General features: G+C 48.0%; 1 protein-coding gene across 1 annotated transcript; it reads left to right on the top strand.

Moving 5' to 3' along the window:
* The first annotated feature begins 334 nt into the window (after positions 1 to 334).
* Positions 335 to 12,019, top strand: LOC127338517 (aspartic proteinase oryzasin-1). The gene is made up of 14 exons (XM_071828309.1): positions 335 to 501; positions 790 to 1,157; positions 1,270 to 1,330; positions 8,198 to 8,292; positions 8,391 to 8,503; positions 8,721 to 8,889; positions 8,978 to 9,017; positions 9,121 to 9,185; positions 9,721 to 9,834; positions 9,920 to 9,984; positions 10,694 to 10,838; positions 10,927 to 11,046; positions 11,339 to 11,427; positions 11,707 to 12,019. Exons 2-14 carry the CDS (start codon positions 804 to 806, stop codon positions 11,789 to 11,791), a joined length of 1,515 nt encoding a protein of 504 aa, XP_071684410.1. The 5' UTR covers positions 335 to 501; positions 790 to 803; the 3' UTR covers positions 11,792 to 12,019.
* The last annotated feature ends 5,659 nt before the right edge of the window (positions 12,020 to 17,678 follow it).

The following is a 17,678-nucleotide window of genomic DNA, read 5'->3' as shown; positions in this document are numbered from 1 at the left end:
ACTTGTTTTTTTGTAATCTTTTTGAAACTTTTTTTTGTCTGTGTCTCCTATTTAAGACACACCGAGACGAAGCAAAGGTCATCGTTTCCACCAACAGCTGGACGTTTGCTCTTTTGCAACCATGCATGGTAGTGTCATCGTCTTCCGTTTCTTCTCATGCTTCGTGATTAACGAGACATGCGCCTTGCTAGTAAAGCACCACCGACAAGTGATATATATTTTTTTGTCTCTTCAGGCAATGGTGCATGACCACCGGAGACACTGGCTTCCAGCAATTTTGCGGTCCCCGCAGTGAACCGAGCAAAATCCACCGTAGGACATGGACCACCCCGTCCTAATCTGACGGCTCGCAGAAGGGCAGTGGATGATTCAACGGTGGAATTATCACGTAGCTCTGTTCTGTTCACCGGCCAAAGTTTATAAATAAACCCAAAGCGCTGCAGTGCTGCACCGTTCGCACGGTTCACGGGCACTCTGCTCCTTCCCTACCATTGTTATTATGTGAGTTCTCTCTCTCCTCTGGGTAGAATACTTTAGGGAAACTTATCATCTATGAATTGTAATCTCGCACATCTCTTCTTAGTGTGTTTTCTGAATCCCGAAGAAGTTTTGGCCGGTTTTCGATCTGATGGCGGTCAGATCGAGCCAATGTTTTCTTTCTATTTTGGGCTATTTCCGTGGCTCACTGATTTTATCATGTTTCATGTTCTTATTAGTACTCTGTGATCTGATTTTTCTAAAAACAATTCTAGTAATTGCGATGAGTAATTTCTCTCCTAAATTTTGTAGCTCGCAGTGCAATCATGGGAACAGGCCGCGTCGCCCTCCACCACCACCTCTTTCTCCTTTCCGCCCTGCTCCTCGTTGGCACGCCCGCGGAGGGCCTTGTCCGCGTCACGCTGAAGAAGCTACCGGTCGGCGAGAACCGCCTCGTCACCGGAGAGGACGCTCAGAGCCTCCTCGCGCAGCGCCATGGCCTTGTCTTTAACGAGGAGCCGCAACCGCCGCCAAAGAGAGATATCGTAATACTGAAGAACTACCTGAACGCTCAGTACTACGGCGAGGTCGGCATCGGAATGCCGCGGCAAAACTTCACCGTCATCTTCGACACTGGCAGCTCCAACCTCTGGGTGCCCTCCTCCGAGTGCTACTTCTCGGTGCGTGCCTTCATCTCGTGTTGTCTTGTCTGCTGTGGTTCAAGGCTTTATACAGTTTGATTATTTATCATTGCACTGATATGGACGAACATTTTGGGACCTTTTGCTACAGACCGCATGCTACCCGCACAAGAGCTATAGAGCCAGCTGGTCGAGCACGTACACGAAGAAAGGTTTGTTATCCTAACATCCACCCACCGCTAGGAAATACCACCTTAGTTTCAAAATGGAAGACTAGCTTTTTTTAAATACTTAATTAAGTTTTAGGACGGAGGTAATAGCTTACAGTTGGAAAAAATAATTCCTCCGTTTATAAAAGAATGTAGTAAGTTTATCTAAATTTAAATGTAGCCTTTTATGGACGGAGTAGTACTGGCGATGAGGCACCATTAAAGTTGCATGCCGCACTATTTTGGCCAAAATAACATCATTTTAAACAGCGGCACACTACTAATAAATAAATCAATAGTGCCGTACCAGCCAAATGGCACACTAGGCTAGTGAGATTTTGGCTCCAACTGCGGTGGTGTGTCGCACGCTGTTAATACATCGCCTGCTCGTGGCATCGGTAGATTTGACAATGGGCTTGAGTCAATGATTAGAAACTTCAATTAACTCTATTTCCTTAATCTCAATCCGAATTTGCGCGTCAAAAATGATGATACTAATAAAACCGGAATGCCACCCAAAGGGCAGGGGCATCACCGAATCTAACTTCCTAGCTTACATAGTGCATGAATATGCATGGCTAAATCAACTTATGGCTTCCTTTATTTCTCTCTAAAAAGAAATATGATCAAGACTGGTTCGAATTAGGGATTTGGCATGCACCTATTACCCCCTGAAACCCACAGAAGCGTGACCCCAACCTAGTGAGCAAGCACACTCCGGTGCCCCAGGCCCCCCTTGGCTTTTTTCCTTCTACCCCTGCCGCCAGAACTCCTCCCATGTCGCTCACATTTCTCTTATATCTCTCTTTCCTTGGCTGGTCTCTCTCCCTCGTCCCACACATCACCATGATACAACAGCGCGTACGTAGCGCCACCTAGTCCTGACCACCAGAGCCCCCACCGGCCAGACGCACCGCACCACTAAGAGCATCTCCACTCGTTTGGCCTCTCCACACACCGAAATCCGGACGAAACAACCGCCGGATTGGACGAAATTAATTCGTGGGGAGAACCATATTTCTAGTCGTCCACCCGGAGTTCGGCGGACAAAGTCGAAATTCAAACAAATCGTCGTCCTGCTACAAATACGGCCAGATCGGCAAAAGGATCAGCCACAGATCGGCGATCGGAGGGAAATTATACGGAAACAGGGGCGTCGGCAGTCCCGTCTGGCACGACGGTGTCTGACGGTCCAGTTTCCTCACACGCCATGGTCGAAGCGGCGGCCGACGTCACTGCGGCCGCAGTCGACGTCGTAGACGGTGAGGACGACGAAGTAGGAGCCGGAGACGATGAAGCACTGGCCGGAGTAGGTCGGAGGATGTCGGTGCGATGGCCCGCATACCAAATCCTCGTCTCCTCGTCCATCAGGTCCGTGTTGCCGCCCATCAGAAACGCCAAGTCTGTGTTCCTCTTCTTCGCCGCCACAGTCGTCTTCAGCAGGGCGATCCGGGCGCCTTGGTTGGCGAGCATCTCCCTCCACTTGCCGTCGAACTTGTCGTCCCTCCCGGCGGCGTGCGTCCTCGTGTCGGCCTAGCACTTGTCGAACGACGCCTGCATCCTCTCGGCTGGATGGCCCACCTTTTTGAGATCTTTGAGCTTCTTCTAGCCGAGTTCCGGGCGGCCATCCGACGAGCCTGGCGCCGGAGCGTCGGGGTTGTACTGCTCGGTTTTGCTCTTGGAGAGGCTCGTGCAGGTTTCCGTCCACTTCTCGCACTCCTCAATGCGGGAGAAGACGTTCAGGAACTTGAACGTCAAGCCGGTGTCGTCGTGGTACATGTCGAAAGCACGGCGCACCTAGGGAAATAGAGGACGGCGAGACGGGTCAGCTCACGGTGATCAGTACATGCAGGGTCGACGGAGGAGCCACGGCACGTGAGCATGCATACCTTGGATTAAAAGTCGTGGCCGCTCACCGGCCGTTTTTTGATCTCCTCATGTATGTCGTGCCATTTGCTGCACGCTATCTGTATGATCCCCCAATGGGTGGCCATGGCCTTGTCTCCCCGGTTCATGATCGTCTTGTTGAAGTAGGGGTCGACGAGCTTGTGTTCGTCGAACGCCTGCTTCACTCGTAGCCAATACGTGTCGAACGACTGATTCACCCCGGTTATGCCGTTCATGGACACAGTCATCCAAGCTTCGGCGAGGCACTCCTCTTCCTTCACCGTCCATTTGATCCGCGGTTCGGTAGGCGGCGAGTCCTTCTTCCTCTTCTTCTTTCCCTTCGGCAGGTTGCCATCGGTGACCCCGACTTGAGTTGGTTCTTCCTCTTCTTCTTCTTTGACGGCTTGGCTTCCGTCGGCCACATCCTCCACCCACTCGTTGCGCGACGCGACAGTTGCCGTCGCCCTCGCCTCCTCTTGCGTGAAGAACCCCGGGCTCGCAGCGGCGGCAATGGAGCCAGAGTTGATCATCTCGTTGATCACCTCGTCGTTCGGCGCCGCCGTCGCACCGAACGGGAGTGGCCCTCGTCGCAGGGCCGACGAGATGCCCTCCTCGTACTGTTTCTCGTTCAGGTTGCCGCCGGTGAGCTCAAGCGGCGACGGCGTGAACCTGGACGTTTGGCCGTAGGTGGCCTCTTGGAACATGGCAGGCCACGAAGGCGAGAAGCTCGAAGGGGAGAAAGTCGACGGGGAACTGCTTGTACCTTGCATCGGCCATTGGCCGGGGAACATGGCGGCGCCGCCGCCGCCGCGAGCATGGCCCATGCTCATGGCCATGGAGACCTTCCTCGCTTGTTCTTCCTCCGCCGCCGCCGCCATCTTTGCGGAGAGTTTTTTCTCCCTCTCCGCACTGCCGCTTGTTTCGATCTGGCGCTGGAGCTTGTCCGCCTCCCACTGTGCGTTGGACACACCTGGCGGCCGCTCCTTCTTCGCCCGCGCCTTCCTCGACTTCTGCGGCATGGTGGTGGACGAGAAAGACGAGGAGGAGAATGGAGATGCCTACACAAATTCGGCGGGAGAGAATGGGGATATGCAAGCAAATTGGAGGGAAATCGACAGGATTTGGCGGTCCTGTCACCAACTACGAGGGTCCACACGACGTTTCACGCCAAATTCTTTCGTCCGGAGTCCCCTAGCGTGCCTCGGGGGACCGGGGATGGCGTGGGCTCGCCGGATGGATGAAGGGCCAAATTCGAACGAAATCGAGAAACTGGGGGCGCGACTAGGCCGAATTTCGCCGTCCGGATAGGAAAAACGTCGCTTGGGGCCTCGTCGGAGACACGAGTGGAGATGCTCTAACCCCGAGCCACCTCCCTCCTCATGCCCTGCTCCTACGGCCTACAGCCCGCCTTCATTCCCACCGGTCGAATCTCCCCTCACCGGTGAAGGAGTCCTCTTCTCTCCGACGCCCTTCTAATCCGGCCTTGGCTCACCCTGAGGGCAACCGCTTCACTCCACGACACTGTCAGCCCACTCCATGTGTTAAGATTCGGTCATGAATGGATCACACCAATATAGACGAACACAACACAAAATATTTTGCCAAGGGTGCATGTCGCACCATTCCTTTTTCTCTATATTTATGTTTGACAAATCCGTACAATTTTACAAAGATTGGATGCGTTTATAAAAATGCAGAGCCAGACCATGACCGATCAACACGTACTAGTACTACCTAAACCGATTCAAACTAGAATTCTCCTAGCTACCTAGTAGTCTAGTACCACTCCACGCTGACACCAACATGGCAAGGAGGTGGAATGTGTGGGGGTGAGCGTGATGGATGGCAGGAGGTGCCGCAACGCGGTCCTCATCGCCCGGTTCAGCCAGCTCCGCCAACTGCTCGACATCCTTCCCTGCTTGCATCAGGGGTAGATGTTGCAGGAGACTAGCTCCTGGTCATTGTGCAACATTTTGTTGTGACCCCTTCAGGTGCACTTGATGCCATGAGGATGGTCATTGGGCATGTGCCTGCCAGTTAGCGGATATGCAATCCGCTTTGGAGAATCAAGCTGGGTTACTTCAGGAGGCCGTTCGTCCTCTTCACGAGATTGTTAACTCCTGGCAAAATTGGATGCTAGCGACTAGCTTTCTGGAGCGGGTGGAAGATGTGTTGGTAGGCTCTGCCGATCTTTGATTTTGTCTGATGTTGGCAAAATGGGCGCAAGCAGAGCGGACCTTCATGGTTGTTTCTCTCCCCGTGCTAGGACAAGCTCATCGATCATGACTCCGATCATGCAAATAATGCCTGAAGCTTCTAAAGTTGTGGGGTGGTGATCTGACGCCTCCTTTCGTCGAGGAAGTGAGGCCCGTTTCGCACGAGTTCTCATATGTGGCTTCTCCATCGTGTCAGGTACTTGGCTTTGAGAAATATGGTGTTGTACATTGATGTTGTAGTCTATCTCGTCTGAGTCTGGCAGGTAGGTTGTTCCTACTAGTGATGGGGTTGCTAAGTCTGGATTGTTGCTAACCGATGCCTAGAGCTATCGTTGCTAGAGAGGTTTGCGATTTTCTCGCCACCTTGGTTGTTACCTACCCTGGATTCGCAATTAATTGATGTCCTCGCATGTCTTTTTCGATGCCCCTGCGAACCCCTTCCCGCACCCCCTCCCAACCCTAACCTCCTCCAGCCGCCGCCGCCGGTAGCGCCTTCGGGCAAAGACCGCGGGGTGTGGCGGTGGCGGTGGCCCTTCCTCGTCGTTGTGCTGGGGACGGCGGCCGGATTCCCTCCTCGACTCTGCAACCGGATCGGACGTGGATGGTGTTGGGCAGCGGCTGCCAGACCTTGGTCTGCGCGCCGATCCCCAGCCTCCCATCGGCTCCTCACCGCGGCACGACGGAGGTGTCTGGTGGTGGGCGGCGGCCAGGTCCTTGATATGCGCCTCTATCCCCCCTCGCTTCTCGCCAGTGTGTGGAGGTGATCTTGGGCTTCTCCCGTGGCACGAGGTCGCCGAGGCAGCATCCTTGGGTTCGACGGTGGAGGCGACCCTCTTCTTCGTCGGAGATGGTCGGCTTGCGGATGGTGGTGGTGGGTCTTTCGATCGGTCACCACGTTCTGGCGGCAAGGTGGAGAGGCACGGAAGCCAGCGATGGCTGATGTCGCCGGTGGAGGGCTGGCTATTGTCTGCGGCGGTGCCCAAGGCGTGTGCGGTGTCTCCAAACAACGCGATCTGCGCTTTGTGTCTCCAGCGGCAAATGTGGCCAGCCTGGGATGGTCGCCGGCATGGGGGCCTGACCTGAATAAAGGCGGCGGTCCTAGGGTCTCTCTTGGGCGAAGATGAAGACTTACGTGAGGTTTGCTCTTCTCGATCTGGCAGGAGTGTTGAGTTCTGGAAGGCGCCGCCGATGAATGTAACATTGCTTTTTTTGGCCTAGAGTTTGCAGGATCAGCGGTATTCGGTCGTGCGCACCCATGCTTTTATTCCGGCCGATTGGTTCTTGAGGGAGCGGCGCGAACCTCTAGTCTGTGTTAGCATCAAGAGACATTTTGGTCCATGATACAGTCAGATGAAGGGAATAACATGAAGGCCGGAGCGGAGGAATAGCTAAGGAAGGTTAAGTCTCCGCGTTGTTGAGGGACTTGCTTGGTGTCCCGGCTTCGCAGCAGTCATATGGAAGTGGGGGCGGCAGCACGGGTGAAGTTTAGAGTCCTACCTTTCAGGGCGAAAACCAAATATCTCGCCTTAACTGGTTGTGCCTGGCAATGGACTTGTTGGAGGCATTGTTTTGAGAGCAGGGACTATCTTCAGGGTGAAAACCTAAGATATTTGGTCGGGTGACGACGGTGCTGGTGCACCGTTTCCTTCTTGGAGGCGTCGTTTTTGGAGATTCTGTATTTCAGGTGTTGTCTTGGTGGTGGTTGTATTGGTGTTGCTAAGCCTAGGATGCTATAGCAGGACTTTTGTTTCTTTCTTAGTTTTCTTTTCTTTTGTTGGTTGTGTGCATCCGTACTGCCATTAGGGTGTTGTGTTGTTGCAGAGGCTGGGTGTAATTGGTATCTTTTGATATTAATATATTCCCTTTATCGAAAAAATGTCTTTTTCAATGCGGTGTTGGAGTGTCGTCTTTGAGTGTTTGTTAGTGCCGCTTTGTGGTCTATGTTAAGCTTGGTTATGGGCATGTGTGGGTGTGTTGTTTGTGTGGGATTCTATAAATTTTCGCCTGGTTTTCTACCAAAAATTGGACACTCTCTTCTTAATTAATGGATGATGCAAAACTTTTGCCTCCGTTTTCGCAACACCAAACCAACTAGAACTTGGCAAATCCATACTAGACTAGGCCTAGCAAGTGGACACTTACATAAATGAAACCCAAACACTAACTTTAGCAAGATTATTACTAACACCATGAACTCCTTTTGCTCGGCCTCCACTCGTGTCCGTCAGATCTGGATCGGCCTTCATAGCAATGCACTGGAGTTCCACTCCGTTCCTTCCCACATGTCAATGATAGCGCCAAGATCTAGGACGAGCTTCTCATAGGCGGCTGCAATGATGGACGCTTCCTCCCCTCCCTCTCTACTAACGGAAGTAGTTGGAGCTGGCTAGCGGTGATATGTTGTCGGTCTAGGGTTTGGTCGACGGGCTTGGTCAGGTCCGCTTTTTGGGGGGGCTGTGGTAATTTACCAGTGGCGTGGTGAATGTTTGTACGTCAATAACTCTCTACTAAAAATGGTGTGGCACACAGATGCCGCTGATAACTGTTATCACCAACGTGACACTTGCACGCCGCTAACCATGTTTTTGATACGCTGCCGATAGCCCTTTTCCCTACTAGTGACCGTATACAATATGAGATGACGTTATCCTAACACATCATCCACTGTTTTCTTCAACTAGGCAGTAATCATATGGTTTAGCTTAAATTGTAGCAACCAGGTAAATGATGTTTTTCAACAATATAATTTCAATTATAATCTTGGCAGGTAAAAGGGTATCAATTCATTATGGAACTGGCGCAATTGTTGGCTATATTAGCCAAGACAGTGTGCAAGTTGGTGGTATAGTTGTGAAAAAACAGGTTTATGCGCTGCACCAGAAGGGCTTATTTATTTTATGCTATCTGATGGTGTGCATTGCGTTTCATAGTATACTAATTTTGTTATGCTACACTGTTAGGATTTTATTGAAGCTGCCTTGAAGCCAAGTATTACTTTCATGCTTGCAAAATTGGACGGCATTCTTGGTCTTGGGTTTAAAGAAATCTCAGCTGGCGGTGCAGAACCTGTTTGGTGAGCAATTGTGTCTGACTAAAATTTTCCATTTTTCCTACTTGGTAATAGTATCATTATTAGATATGACTATTTTACTTTATGTGTACTATTTTATATATTGTATTAATATCTAAATGGTGCACTGTGGTTCTTCTAACTTACTGGCATATCGTATCACCAAATATGAAGCATACAACAAGACTTGTTATCCCTCACATCACAAGCAAAATTATAGGTATAACATGGTTAGCCAAGGTCTGGTTGGTAGCCCCGTCTTCTCATTCTGGTTCAACCGTCATGCTGGTAGAGAGAAGGGAGGAGAAATAGTTTTTGGAGGAATCGATCCTAATCATCACAAGGGAAGGCATACGTATGTCCCTATTACTAAGAAGGGATACTGGCAGGTGAAACCATTCCATTTAGTTGAGTAATCTTGGAATTCAAGCTGTACAAACTTGTTTGTGCTCACAAGTTTTGCCTCACTTGTTTCAGTTTGATATGGGCGACGTCTTGATTGGAGGAAACTCCACAGGTACTAACATGTCATTTTGTCATGAAAAAACACACCCAATATATGCTCGTATATACATACAAAATGTTTTAAAATGTTTTTCTTATACCCCTGTTTGTATTAGGATTATGTAAATCTGGTTGTGGAGCAATAGTAGACTCGGGAACTTCATTGCTTACTGGCCCCACGGTATGCTTGTGAGCTCTATTCATGTTTATGCCGATCAGCAAGGAAAGGTGCTTTAATTACTGCATCTAACCTTGATTTATCGATGAAACCACACAATCAACATTTCAGTAATCTAAGCGAGACATTCCTTTGCTATTTAGGCCATAACCCATATTATTTTGCCTGGTTTACCTTTTAGTGGGGGAAATGTGCATTGTAAAGATAAAAGTGTATGCTTAGATCCATTTTAGATGTATATTTTTTTTATTGAATTATGGTAGTTACAGTTGAAGGACAAGCACTATAGAAAACTTTAAATATATAACTTTTGCAATTACCAGTTCCTTACAAGCACAACTAATAACATTACATAATGTGAAGATCAGCGAAATAAGACCTAATAGACCATCATGACACGTTTTGAAGCATTTGAAGCATAGTATGTGTAACGTCTTTGTCCACTGCTCATAGAGTCATCTCTGGTGGGTGCATTTTTCATTCTTTTTGTTTAATTTCTATATGTCTGCTGAATATATCATACCTGAAATATATGCAGGCGATAGTTACTGAAATTAATTGGAAAATTGGTATATCTGGGACAATGAGCAAAGCGTGCAAGACCGTTGTTTCTAAGTTTGGGCGGCGGATAGTGGATTTGCTGCGAAAGGAGGTTTGGTCATCTCCAGAAGTTGCTTTCTAGTTTGATGAGTCATACATAAGGCTTGTAAAATCTTCTTTCCGGGACTATGATGCAGATATTGCCAAGAAGGGTATGTGACTTAGTCGGTTGCTGTTTCCTTGTTGGGCCTCATGGTGTAAGGTAAGGGCTGAGTCTTGCTTGTACTTTTTGTACTTATGCATGTTTTACACAACATATATGCTTGAAATATACATTTATACATTACACATAGATATTGTGCAAGTAAGAGGATAATTAGTGTGTGGGCAATTATAGTGTATATAATTTGTATTCATTAATACATATGATATGAATTCATTAATAAATATGATTGAAAAATCAGAATATTTCTTGCGGGTTCTTTTGACAACACTTTGAACATACGGTCATTTGTTGGCTCTCTTCTATACCACCGTAGGCGGGGCGACATATACAGTGGCGGAGTCAGGACAACAATCTTGTGTTGTCATTTCAAAATTGTGTAGTCAAATATACGTATTTATACTATTTTCGTAAAAAAAAATCATGATTTCCTCCTATCTATCTGAAAAGTGTGTAGTCAATTGACTACACATCAATACCGTGGCCCACCACTAGGAGGGTAGCGATACCGATCGGAAAAGATCATTTATGCAGTAGTGTTAATTGCTATATTTCACAACATACCGAAATTCTTTCATTTGCTTGGAATTATTTTTTCTAGCCGGCACTGAAGGAATTTAGAATTTAATAGTTAAAGAGCGGAAGTGCATGTAGTAGGTTTGGTCTCCTTTTGACAATTCACATTGGATTCCTTATGTCCTGATGGTTGACATTGTTAAGTTGTTCCCTTTGTACTTTGTAACGGCAGCGGTGGTATTCAAAGGGTAGAAGAAGAAGTTGGGACATCAAATATTTTTATTTTGTGCAAAGCTTGTGAGCACGTTGTTAAATGGGCGGTGAAGAAAATTTCACAGAATGAAACTGACGATTCTATATTGCACAGCATTAATGAGGCATGTTTCCTACCTTGTAATACCAATGCAAGAATCACACTCTAACACAGTTCAACAAGAAAAAAATCTAACTTATTCAACTTTGCAGATGTGTGACGATATTCCTAACCCTATGGAAGAATCATCCGTGGACTGCGGAGAACTTAAATCCATGCCTGATGTCACCTTCTCCATCGGGGACAAAAAGTTTGATCTCAAACCTGAACAAGTATTGCTTCTTCTCCCTGGTTATTACCTCACGTGTAGTTTTATGCATATCCAGATCATCTATCAGTTTTAGCAAGCACCATATTTTTTTATTAAAAGTTCATATGTTGTTCCTGCAGACTTTTTGAAGATTCAGTCCTTAGATTCTTCGAAAAGCACTCTACTAAAAGTTTAAGTATATCAGTTATCAAGTATAAAATCTCACCGACATATAAAATTGAAGAGCCATACAAGGTTTATAACCCAGGCCGGTTAGTGCTGATTTGGTTTTACTTCTGATTTCTGTTGTACAGTACATATTGAAGATTGGTGAGAGTGATGCTACCCAGTGCATCAGTGGATTCTCAGCTATGGATGTTCCTCCTACCGGTGGCCCTCTCTGGTAAAGTTATACGCATGTTATGATCTCACAACTATCTTGGAATCAATGAAAAAAAATATGTATGTTATGCCTCTTTTCTAGAAAAAAATACGATGTTTGTTAGTTTCAGATTTTTAGAAATTATTATGAGGCTCAAAAGAAAAGAAAAGAAAAGAAGAGAGAGAGAGAGAGAGAGAGAGAGAGAGAGAGAGAGAGAGATGTTTAAATCTTTGAAAACTGAAGCAGACGCTGTACGAACTTGCTGCCCTCGATTCTGACAATGAGAAATTGGTGTCGCAGGATCTTGGGTGATATATTCATGGAAGCCTACCACACCGTTTTCGACTATGGAAATATGAAGATTGGGTTCGCCGAGGCAGCATAGGCGGTGGTGGTCATCAGCTCTCCCGGTCGGTTTGATGTCCGATCGGCAAAGCATGGGTGTGCATATTTGCGTAATCCTAATAATGCTAGTGTGATCCAAGACAATAAATCGATATGTTATCATATGTCCAAGAACAGATGCAATGTAAGCAGACTTTCATCATAAACTTTGCCACGGGATGGCTATCCCTCTTGATTTTCTACAATAATATTGGGGAAAACATGTTCTCTTAAGTGTTGAATATATAAGGAAATATCCATATGAAATAATCCGTATAAGTAATTTATAAATCATGACTACGAAAATAACAAATAAACTAATCGTGCAGACTAGTAAGATAGATGAACAGATCACATCTAAACAAGACAAACCGATCGCATCTACCATAAAAACTAGCAGAAGAAACTCTAACAGAAACTGAAAGAGAAACGACAAGATCACATACTTCGCAGCAGCGTCATTATCGCCCATGTTAAGGTTTCCGAAGAAGTTGCTGAGGTCCGGGAAGAAGTTGTCGGCGTGGAGGAACTCGTCGTCCGATGACGACGTCGTGATGCCAGTAGTCACGACGGAGTGCTCTGACGTGGGCATTACCCTTCGGGTAACTGTTATTGCCCTATCCTGTACGGTCCAACCGGAGGACCCATGAAGGCACCCGATGGCAAGGTGGGCCACTATGTCGGTGCCGAGGAAGATTCCTTGAAGAACAAGACGAAGAAACGAATCAAATAAGGAAAGTGTAGAACTAGGATCTTTTGTAACCTAGTCGTACCCGGACAGATCTCTCGAGACCTGGCCCCCTATATAAGGGGCAGGAGAGGGGCTGCCGAGGGACACGATCAATCTTAGCAACTTTAGCCACCGCAAGTCTAGAGTTAGGTCCACACAGAACTTAGCCTCTCGACGAGATCACAGCCGAAACCTTCGGCACCCCATTGTAACCCGATATTTTCATAATCAAGATCAGACTGGCAGGACGTAAGGGTTTTACCTCATTGAGGGCCCCGAACCTGGGTAAATCGCTTTCCCCACTTGTTTGATAACCGATGTCTCGTGTCAGCCTACATGATTTCATCTACCCTAAGCCCCAAACGGAGGGCATTGCCGAGGAGTACCCTCGACAATTGGCGCCGTCTGTGGGAACCCTGTTGGCACAAGATCCGTCATCGACACATCCAACCATGTCGTCGGCAGCTTCGTCGACACCATCATCATCGCCAAGCTTGGGGAGTCCGATCCGATTCGGCTCCTACGAGTTCACCCCGCACAGCGACTCTTCCCGCGCTCGACTTTCTCGGGTCTGCAAGGAATATGGAGATGATATTCGGGAGCGTCCACTACAACGTCAACACGAAAGGACTCCTTCGTCTGCTTGAACCGTTCGCCCCCAGATCAGCAAGGAAATCGCCCCCATCGGCCGCAGGGTCCATCATGTCATCATCAGTCGACCTTTCGGCAGGCCTGACAGACTCGACGAATTCATCCCCGCCATCAACCCCTCGATCGACGTCCTCGATGTCGGTTGGATCCGATAACCCCGTATCATCAGAGATGACCTCGTACTACTGCCTGAACTGCGACACCAGGCACGGGTTGGGATCAAATGACACACCGTTCATCTGTAGTGCCCAGTATTCATCGGGAGAAGACAATGTCGACAACATTGCCAAGGAGGTCACCTGGAAAACGGCGCATCACCAAGTCTATGTCGCCAATAACACAGGAAACGTGAGGAACGGGGGAGGTGGAGATCACACCCCGCGGTCCAGCAGACGATAGAGCTTTGAAAACAGTGCCAGTAACAATGATAGCGATTACACCATCGCGGAGGAAGAATGGGCAGCAGCCAGGGAAGCCGTACTTAATAACACTCCGCTTCCCGCCGAAACTTCGGTTGGAACCCTCAATGCTTATCGCTCCATCTTGGAGAAGAATCGGGAGCGACTATCAAATGAGCAGGCCACTCTCGAAAGACGTCTGTTCGCGGCAGAACATTCCAGTGAACGGGGAAGGGGCTCGCGAGGAAGTGCGTCCCGAAGCAGCCAAGGTGCAGGGAAGCATCGATCAAGGCTATCTAGACTTTCGGAATACGATGCTAGAGAAATAACCTCGAACCTATCCAAGTCTTTCATGACTACGGACACAGCGGGGATGTTAAGGCCAAAAACCGTTGAAGGAGCAACAGCCAACCTCGCGGCATACCTCATCAACCAACGACCCGATGGTTCCATGGCCCAAGCTCATCGAGGCGCCCTGGAAAGCCTCGCAATCTTGGGAGACAATCTGGTTCCACGAAAGGAAAAGACCACGCTCTAAGCTAGTGGCTCTAAGCACCGTTCAAGAGACGCCCGCGACGAAATTACCCAGAGCAGAATCGACAAAGCCAGGCGACGGCGAGCCGCGAGGGAGGAGTACGATAGCGACGCTTCAGAAGAAAGTCAGGAGTACGACGGCGAGTTGAGGGGAGCCGACTGCTTGAGCTACAAGATCCGTGAGACAATGCCACCTAAGAAGTTCAATCCTACCCCTACTGATGCCGCTAAGTATGATGGACAGCAGGAGCCGAGGTAGACGCTTTCGTCGCAAACTTCCAAGCAACATACAAGAGGCCTGTTGGGATCGAAGAATTACGACACTGCCAACAGAAGCCGAAAGAAGATGTTTCCGTCGACAGGGCAATCGATGCCTTTAGCGATGGCATTCGACGTGAAACCTACATAGAGGAGCTAGGGCGCAAGAAGCCGAAGACTATAACAAAGTTAATGGAGATAGCCAACAGTTGGGCTGATGGCGAAGACAACGTACGAAGGCCTCGACATCGTAGTGACGACGAAGACGATGATCAGCCGAGGCATGATTCTGATGGTCGAAGGGATCGTCGGAACAAAAGGAAAGACCGCAGTTACGATGACAGCAACTTGGTAGCCGCGGGATATTCTGATCGACGAGATGATCGGTATGATGACAGGCGAGACGATCGCCAGGATGGCAATCGGAGTAACTCCGGGAACCGTGGCAGTTATAAACCACGACCTCAGAGGACCCACGAGTTACCCTTCGCTGAGCAGATAAACGCTCCTTGCTACCTGCATTCGTACATCGATTCTAAAGATAACAAGATGAAGTCGAGTCATCTGCTCAGAGATTGTCGACATTTCATCGAGATGCAGAAGATTATCCAGTAGCAGCAACCAATCCCACCACCGCCTCCACCTCAGCACCAGGTCTAGCAAGTTCAGCCCAATAACCCTAACGAGTCCTTTCCGCCACCACGTGGACAAATGAGTATGATTCGCAGGACTGGTGTCTCGAGAAGGGAGATGAAGAAGCTCATCCAAGAGATCAACCTGGCAGAAAGCATTATGGCTAATTTTCCTGAATATATCGAGTGGTCATCTCAGATTATTATGTTCAGTACAGAGGATCACCTGATGACAATTCCAAAGCCAGGGCACGCTGCCTTAGTGGTTGAGGCGCAAATCGGAGGGTTCAAGATGAGCAAAGTTTTCATGGACGGTGGAAGCGGATTAAACCTGATATTCCTTGACACGATCAAAAGTATGGGAACACAATGAGGATGCTAGAAGAAACAGACACATTTTTCCATGGGATTCTCCCCACCTTACCGGCATACTCTCTTGGCAAAGTTTCCTTGAACGTTGTCTTTGGTAAACCCGACAACTTCAGGAAGGAAAAGATCGAGTTTGAAGTAGTAAACTGGGAATCACAGTACCACGCTATACTCGGGAGATCAGCTTATGCCAAGTTCATGGTTGTGCCACATTACGCATACATCAAGCTGAAGATGTCTGGGAACAATAGAACAAACATCACAGTCTATGGAAGTTTCTCACGCTCGGATAATTGTGATCGCGAGTTTCAGAGGATTGCTGCAAAGTTTGGGCTCAGACAGGAAACTGTCGACTTCCCTTCAAAATCGTCAGCACTCGATAATAAGGAAGATGAACGCGTCAAGAAGACGAAGAAGAAGCTAGCCGACCTTGCCCCGGAAGCTTCGACAGTGAAAACCTCGGCAGCTGACGGCAAGATCATCATGGAAGAAAGCAAAACTCTGGCAATCGCCGCGACAGCTCCTGATGAAACCAGTAATGCTCCCAAAGCCACTGGCACATCGGACAAGCTTGAAGATAAGAAGAACCCTCCCCTTTCTTAAAAGGATGGACAACATTATTTTTAGTTTATCTTTCTTTTCAGCAGGGCCCTTTTTTGCCCCTTAGCTTTTTGCTTACTTTTTAAACGAAAACTCAAAGTTTTGTTTCTTTGAAGAATTGCAGTAATTCGGGACACCCGAACTATATTGTCAGGAACTTTGTTCGTATATTACATCGAACAACATTCGATGGAAAATACACCCGGAGGTTGCACTCTAAAGAAGCCTCTCAAATTACGAGCGCTATGATGCAAAACCGACGGGGACCTCGCTCTCCTCCTTCGCTATAGATGCCTCAAAGAGTGCCACAAATAGCAAGGATCATGAAACACGTACGAAAACGACCCACGCTCGATACTTCAAATTACAGAAGTATGAAAGAGCGACGGAGTCATCGGCAGATCTAGTGCCACCGATTTATTTGAGAGTTGATGTCAAGACATGCATCGGTTGAAAGCAAAGTTGCACATACAACGGGTTTAGAAAGACCCGCAACACGAGCTGATCACTCAAAAATTTGCTACCGACAAACATACGTACGCATCACAATACAGATGCAAAAACGAGTAATTAAGATTTACTCCTTCAAAATTTGCCAAGGGCACTAACACGGTGGAGGTACATGTATATACACTTGCCGATAAAAATAGTTTAACCACAAACATCCGAATATTCGGATGTAGCAAGTAGCGAAGTCTTCTATTTACAATTGGGGCATGTCTTTGAATTACTTTTGTAGAGTCTCTTTTTCTTCGGCTGCGGTTGGGGTTCCTTCAAGCCTTTCGACAACAATGGCGGCGGCAAGGTTCACCTTCGTGTAAAGCGGCCCCAATTCACCTACATAATTGGCAATCGCCAGCAAGTCTGCCAAAGGGTGAAAGGCAAGAACAAGGGCAAACACAGCTTTCGCTCCTGCAATAAGTTGTGCTCGAACCAAGTTTTGGATCTTCTTGGCGTTGCTGAATTCTGACATTAAAGTCAATAGCGTAGGAGGGACCGCGTTCAAAGGGGACATCGTCTTCCAGATCACTCTCATCCCTTTGCACTTGTCGAATAAACGGTGGACCTGTTGAACCCGGTCTTGGAACTTCGCGACGGTAGAAGCCTTCGAGTGTTCTTTCTAGAAAACTTCATCTAAAGATGATAGTTGAGTCAATGCATTTACACGCTCGTGAATCCGCTTGTTCTCCTCGGCTGGGTTCAGAGCTATAACTAGAAAAAGAAACGAAGGGAGATAAGAAGATGCTTTTCATGAGATAACAAGGATCAAGAGGACAAGGGCGCTTACAGTTCAAACTCTTTGTTGCTTGATACGTCTCCAACATATCGATAATTTCTTATGTTCCATGCTACTTTTATGATGATACTCACATGTTTTATACATACTTTATGTCATATTTATGCATTTTCCGGCAGTAACCTATTAACGAGATGCCGAAGAGCCAGTTGCTGTTTTCTGCTGTTTTTGGTTTCAGAAATCCTAGTAAGGAAATATTCTCGGAATTGGACGAAATCAACGCCCAGGGGCCTATTTTTCCACGAAGCTTCCAGAACATCGAAAGGGAACCGAAGTGGGGCGACGAGGCGCCGCCACACTAGGGCGGCGCGGCCCAGGAGGGGCCCGCGCGGCCCTAGCGTGTGGGGCCCCCGTCAGCCCTCCGACTCCGCCCTTCCGCCTACTTAAAGTCTTCGTCGCGAATACCCCAGTACCGAGAG

Source organism: Lolium perenne, chromosome 3, assembly GCF_019359855.2.
Source record: "Lolium perenne isolate Kyuss_39 chromosome 3, Kyuss_2.0, whole genome shotgun sequence".
NCBI classification, from domain to species: Eukaryota; Viridiplantae; Streptophyta; class Magnoliopsida; order Poales; family Poaceae; genus Lolium; species Lolium perenne.
The sequence above is the reverse complement of the archived record's forward strand: the minus strand, read 5'-3'. Positions and strand labels throughout refer to the sequence as shown.